We start from the raw sequence: 7,546 nt of genomic DNA, 5'->3' as shown, positions 1-7,546 counted from the left end.
ATTGTGAACCATACAGCATTATTGTCAAGTACAGCTGAGTTTTAACCTCTTTTGACAGGACTTTCGAGCTTAATAGTTTGCCTAATGCATAGAAGCATATAGTTCCCATTTTTATTCTTTGTTGAATTTCAATTTGACATTCATTCTTCTGCGTTACAATCGTGCCCAGGTATTTAAAATCTTCTACTTTTTTGAATTCGTACTGACCAACTGTTATGGTTTCGGTTTCCTGAAGGTTATCCAGTTCCCTACTAACTTTCATGTACTGCGTTTTTTCTATGCTGAGATGTAGCCCTACTTTCATTGCCGATTCTATTAACCTGCCGCATAAATCTACCACTTTTTGTTCATTTTCTCCTAGCAAGACTATATCGTCTGCATAGGCGAGCAGACTAAAGCAAGTTTTATCCATTCTTACTCCTTCATCTCTTCCAATATTTATTTCTCGGATCACCTTCTCTAATACTAAATTAAAAAGTACTGGCGACAAGGCATCCCCCTGTCTAAGTCCGGTTCTTACCTCCACCATCCTCAATATCGCGTTTCCTTCTTTGACTTTGACTTAAGTTTGTCTTATACTAGCTTCAACTAAATGTACTATTTTCCTTGGGAAATGGAAATGTCTCAAAATTTCGGTTATGCTAGTTCTATCTATACTGTCATACGCCTTTTGAAAATCAACGAAGATAACATGGAGTTCCTAATTATATTCCCAGCTTTTCTGGAATAACTGCCTGATTATAAATATCTGATCTGTCGTTGACCTATTTTGCCTGAATCCACATTGATAGTCTCCCACCACTTGTTCGGCCAGAGGTTTGATTCTATCTAGGATGCAATATGATAATACCTTATATGTTGTGTCTAGTAACGCTATTCCTCTATAGTTACTACAGACTTGCTTGTCGCCTTTTTTGTGTATTGGGTATATGTATGCTACTCCCCAATCTATCGGTAAAATTCCCGTCTTCCACACTTCTTTTATCAACAAGTATATACTTTCTACCATGGAGCTGTCCGCATGCTTTAGAATTTCCCCTTGAAGGTCATCTTCTCCTGGTGACTTGTGGTTTTTGAATCTTTTGATCTGTTGTTCGGTTTCTTCCTTTGATGGTGGTGGGCAGGGATCATCATTGGGTTCGTTGTGTCCATATGTAAATGTATCAACTGGTACTTCACAATTGAGTAGCTTTTCAAAGTACTCTGCCCATTTCTCCATTATTTTTCCTGATTCGTCACTAGCTTCCATCGTCCTTTTTCAGAAATTTTTCTTGTCTTCTATATCCACCTATAAAACTATTTACCTTGTGATATAGCTGCCGTGTACTGTGTGATCTGTAATCTTGTTCTGCCTCCCTTATTAAATTTTGAACATACTTTCTCTTTTCACATCTGAAAATGTTATGAGCTTCTTTCCTTTTAACTCTAAAGATTCTTTCTTTTTCCTGGTTGCTGGCATCATTCAGCCATTTTTCCCTTGCTATTTTCCTTCTTTTCAGGGCTTTATGGTATATAACATTTAACCAGGGTTTCTTCGTTCTATGGGCTTTCCCTAAAACTTTCTCCGACACATTTCCAAGGGTATGTTTAATTATTTTCCATTGCTCATCTACTGTTTCCGTGTTTGAGTTAAATTCTCGCGCCATTTTCTGCATGTTCTCTTGAAATTCTCTAGCTTTCCTACTATCCCTGAGTTTCTCTACATCATACCTGACACCTTCCGGTCTCATATTCCTACTCATTGTTTTTAGCTTAACCCTAAGGTTGCTAGCTACTAGGAAATGGTCAGAGTCGCAGTCAGCTCCTCTGTATGTTCTTACATCCGTTATGTTATTGGAAAATCTCTCATTTATTAATATATGATCTATTTGGTTTACGTGTCTACCATCAGGTGACACCCACGTCCCTTTATGTATGTTCTTATGCGGGAACATTGTACTTTTGACTTTAAGACCTTTCCCTATGGCCATATCCACAAGTTTTGTGCCATTGTCATTAGTCACGTCGTGTAAACTGTTGGTCTATATGATCTCTTTTTCCCTATTTTGGCGTTCATGTCTAATAGTACAATTTTTATTTTGCTATTAATAATCCCTTCTAGTAGTTGTTCTATCTCAGAATAAAAATCTTCTTTTTCTTGTTGTGATTTGTCCTCCGTAGGTGCATGTACGTTAATGAATACGATATCAAACCATTTAGTCTCTATTTTTAGCAACGCCAGTCTTGGGTTAATTATTCTACAATCTTTTATCGTTGGTACTATATTCTTACGTACCGCAAAACCAACTCCATATTGTCCTCTTTCATCACACCCCCCAAAAAGATTGTCATATTGCCCATGTCTATACTTCCTGCTTCCTTCCATCTTATTTCCTGCAGAGCTACTACTCCTAGACCACATTTTTCTACTTCCTTAATCATACTTTGTGTAGTACCGGGTTTGTGAAGAGTTCGTACGTTCCAAGTTCCAAAAGTAAGTTCCGTGTTTCCGTTTCCATGTCTTTTTCCATTTAATCTAGTCCGAGGCTTGTTCTTAGGATCCTGAACAAAGCATTTTTACGAGGCAGGGTTGTTAGCCCTGCGCTCAACCCCCAACCTGGAGGACCAGACTACCCCAACCACTTGAGGTCAGGGTACGGCTACTGCAGTGTACTAGAGGTACACTGGGCGATGGGAGCGCCACTTTCCCTACGCCAGGATATTTTACAAATATATTTTTAAAACTTTAAACTAAGGATAAAATAATAATAGCATTCAAATAAGCGAAAATTAAATTAAAAATTTAAATTTAAATTTTAGAAGTAACTTTATTAGCCATAGTTGTATAAGTTCCTCATAAATAGTAGAAGATAAATATGAAGTCGATCCACTACCTTTGTTACCGTATTTTGCAATGTGTTGAGACATAAATGGATCAAATTTTGCCAAAACTTTAACGACCATTAAAAAATTACCATTGTGAATTGACCCTATATTTTGATCATGTCCTCGAAATGATAAACCACGAGAAGACAATGACTGAATAATAACCACTAATCTATGTAAAATATTACGCCAATAATTTATTTCTTCATTTATTTGGGACTCAATCTGTTTATCTACACGGCAACTAATATGTCTTCTATCATTCATTATTAAAATACTTTGTTTATGAATATTTGAATTTTCGTGTTGGTTAAGGCGTACATTTGCATTTTTCCAGTCATCATATCCTGTTAACGCTAGTAAATTGTTATTTCCATGATTAAATAATAAACAAGGACCACAAAAAACTTTTCTTAAACTTTCAGAATATACTAGCCATGTCCTATCACACGTTTCTCCATTTTTGAGTACTTTTACAAAAACACGCTTGTTTAAGTACCTTATTTGATCAGAATATTGTCTTTTGGATTTGAATAAATCAACATCTTTATTCTGATGAAAACCGTGTACGACAAAGTGATCACGAGTCATTTCATTACATATCCATAACGCAGGGTCTTTATCGAAAAATACATTGTAATTCTTATGATTTGATTCAAACGCATCATTGCTTACAGAAATACATTTATCAATATTCACACTATCAACTATTTTTTCAACAATATTTGAATTTTCAAAACTACCACTGGTGGTGTCATACATTTCGCCATCTACTCTATCAACTGATTGGTCAAAAACAATATTTAAATTTTAGAAGTACTATTTCTAGTATTACTTATATTATCGATAATTTGTTCAGAATTTTTTGAATACTCTAATTTATTTTTATCGATGTAATTTATAATATTACTAGTCTGTTCAGGAGAGTTCAAATTTGCAAAAGGAATTTCACCAGAGTCATTCACAGAACAGTCAGTTTTTAATTCGGATATATTTGAACAATTTTTATTAGAAGGAAAAAACGAATCCAATTTTTTTGTTTGACTTAATACTTTTTTTTATATGTCATTTTTTTCTTTTGATAATCGTTTGTACTGAGCACCACTTAGTTTAGTTCTTTTCATATTGATTATGCAATATTATACTTTCAAGACTTCGAAACTAAATTTACAAAAAAAAAAAAAGGCAACTGATTTAAAATTTATGTTTACCTTTATAAAACCCTATATTGGGACTTAAATGAAGCGAATGCTTCGATATTTAAATTTATAATATAATTTTCAAATCTAATATCATTATATTAAAACTATAATAAATTGACCTTCTAGCGGGTACACTATTTATTATAACAAAAAAATGTACCCGGTAAAATTTAGAAGTTATAACATTATATTCAATGTTCATAGTAATTGGTAATAATCAGGGCTAGGATTTGTATGTAACAGCATGTTTTTTTGCTACGTCCAAACGGAATTTAAGTGAGTAATGTCCACGATTTATATTATTGTGATGAAAATGGTACTATTTTTATTTTGCATTGTTTTTTTGCATATATAGTATGATCGAATTATTGTATTTAAGTCGATAATAATTAAACTGATCAAAGTATATAACTTTGTTTATGGTCAAACATCAATTTTATTTTTATAAATACGATTCTATGGTACAATATATTATTATGTTCTATATACGTTCACCGATCAGTAATATTTGTAAATTTAAAAAAATATGCAGACGTAGCATATAATACACATATTTCTACTATTAAATGAGAATTATAGATTTTTTTACTAAGATAATAAATAATAATAAAATTAATCTAAGCTAAAAATAAATAAATAATTTTTAATTTTTAATTATGTATTTTATGATAATCAGCTAATCAATGATGTATTTCTTGAAATAAAATATTTTTGTGTGTATCCTTCAAAAACTAAAATGCATATTGTACAATTTTTATTGCATACAAATCCTAGCCCTAGTAATAACTGTATGAAAATATAAAATGAATGTACTTCAAACTTTAATTTATTAACAAAATTTGACCAAAAATAAAAAAAATATAATGTATTAAATGTTACAATAGATAAAATTTTTAAAAAATTAGTTTAAGCATTTTAAAATATCTATAATATGTAAGTGACGTAGAATATTTATAAAACTGTTTATAAATTATAAATTAGTTCCCTAGAAGCTTAAATAAAATAATAATTAAATATTTACCTTATCGGAATGACTTGGCTTGGCTTAAAATGTTATGATATCCAGTTCCAAACTACTCGCGTACGTTGTCAACGTTAAAATGAATTTAAAATAAATAAAAGTTTTACGTTTATTGAACGCAACTTTACGCAAAATTATCAATTATTGCTAATAATAGTAAAAATATACAATAACTTTCTGTTACAGTGAATCAGAAGAATAGACGCGGGTAGACATCACGATTAAATAATAATTTTAATCGTGGTAGACAATATTAGTGGCAATAAGTACAATATTATTATCTTTTCCGATAACAGTTATATTTTTAGAAAACACTCATAAATTTGTTTCACATGAACTTGTTAAATGGCATGTCATATGTATCAATAATCAAAACATATTAATTTATAAAATGTATTAAAATAATTTTTCCAATTATCTACCTATCTCTTGATTATAAAAATAAGCCGCCTACCCCAAAAAGCCGCCCTAGGCTCTAGTCTCATAGCCTGCCCCTAAATACGCCACTGCATACTACCACTAAAAATAGTATAAATTATAATAAATAGTTTTGTTTTTATTATTGATTAGTTTATTACTTATTTTATATATGTGTTTTAATATTTATCAAATTGTTATCATTATCTTATCATTTAATTTTGAGGTTAAATTTTTGGTGAATTCTGGTGATTTTTCAAAATGATATCTGGTGAAACTTATGCTTTTGACCTGGCAATACTGGTTTCAATACACAGTTTTTATGGACCGTGCCGCAACCTAGTATCTATAGCCGTGGTGGGCCGCCGGTGGCACAGCGATTTCAGGAAAGGCACATCCGCACAACATTCTATAATTGACTACCCGTCTACACTTTATAATCATTTTACACTATAACTATTCTATCATCAGGCCCGGATAGGCCAGTCGAGCATTCGAGAAAATCTCGGAGGGCCGCTAAAATATACAGGCGGTAGGAGAAAAAGGCAGTGAATCGCAATGCACATACGTATAATATAATATGCAGCATTACGATCTTTATGGCTTACTTATATATTAGCATTATTAGCTATATCACAATAGACATAATATCTAATTAATAGCCGAAGAAATGACGTATAATATTATCTCGAATACTTAATATTAGGATAAAAATATAAAATGAAACGAAACATTGCTGGTTTTGGGGTTTTCCCAGAAAACAACAACATTATGATAAAATTAACTATTTTTACCATTACTGTTATCGTTTTATCGGTACCCGCTGACAACTACTTTCGTTTCCCAGCTCCCAGTCATTAATCAGTTATTAATTATTATTACAACCGTCACCACTCATTGAGTTTGGTTAATAGTTTTAAATTTAACTTTTCATAATTTAATTCGTTTATCATATTTATTTAAATTCAGTTATGTTAATATCTATTAAAATGAACCCATCTATAAAACCAAAAGGTGGAGCAGAAAAACAGCGACTCAAAAGACTTGGAGAGTTAAAATCAGTTGCTAAAGATCCCAAGCAAAAAAAAGTTGAATTTTTTTTCTTCATCATCGATTGCGCATTCAGCACTAAATAATACCATTGATTATAAATGCAATAGATCGCTCACTGCCCGTATAAAAATACCGCGCGGAAATTATTTCCGATAGAGCGTGTAGTAACCAGTGATAGTTACTGCACGCTTCTTTTACGACGAATGCACGTTCCGTCGTAGGTTGGAAAGTTGAGGTATATAAGTTAACAATAAATTAATAAGACAATTGATACGTTTATTAACTTGTTAAAACAATAAATGAAAAGGCTTTCGTTAGCGTAAGCACAAGTACTTAGCTACCGGAGAGCAAGTGACAACACTGACTTAGTCTAACTGACTCTTAACTAACTCTAATTAAATCTATGATGAGGACTCATATTTATATGGAACATGCCGTGATGGAGAATCGGATGATCTACGTCTATGAAGTGGCGTGATGTGTCTAATCCAATCAGGAGACGGCATTAGTGGTCCGACTCGGTGGCGTGATATAGTCATAGGCCACTGGTAAGTCTGTACCACTTGGCATTCCTACCTTAATATTTAAAAGCTGTTTTAGTAACTCTTTGGGGGTTAATAAGCTTGAGTGTATTAATCCTACTTTGGCTGCTTGTATGACGTCGAATTTCGGTCTCGGCTTTATATAATTCTAATATTAGATTGATTTGAATAAAATGATACGCTAGAAAGCTTCTCATATTAGCTTCTGACGTCATATTTCGCAGTTCAACTAAATCTTTGTTGCTATTAATTAATACTTTTGGGCCCTCGTCCCTGTCGAGTTTAATTACTTTAACTTGCTTTTCTAAAAAATTAGCTTCCGTGCTATTACTATCGGTTAATTGGTTAACAACAGTATTTGTTCTTTGAACACAAAAACGATCGCACAACCCAAATAGAATTTGGGCTGCTCTCGCTATTGCTTTATATGGGATCCCCCTTTTCGA

The 7,546-nt window shown here is 32.4% G+C and overlaps 1 protein-coding gene across 1 annotated transcript; it reads right to left on the bottom strand.

Moving 5' to 3' along the window:
* Positions 1-1,238: 1,238 nt before the first annotated feature.
* On the bottom strand, positions 1,239-1,970 carry LOC126555559 (craniofacial development protein 2-like). Its single transcript, XM_050210464.1, has one exon. The coding sequence runs from the start codon at positions 1,968-1,970 to the stop codon at positions 1,239-1,241; it is 732 nt and encodes a 243-aa protein (XP_050066421.1).
* Between the last annotated feature and the right edge of the window lie 5,576 nt (positions 1,971-7,546).

Source organism: Aphis gossypii, unplaced genomic scaffold (genome assembly GCF_020184175.1).
Source record: "Aphis gossypii isolate Hap1 unplaced genomic scaffold, ASM2018417v2 Contig00911, whole genome shotgun sequence".
Taxonomy (NCBI): domain Eukaryota; kingdom Metazoa; phylum Arthropoda; class Insecta; order Hemiptera; family Aphididae; genus Aphis; species Aphis gossypii.
Note: the sequence above shows the minus strand (reverse complement) of the source record. Positions and strands in the feature narration are given on the sequence as shown.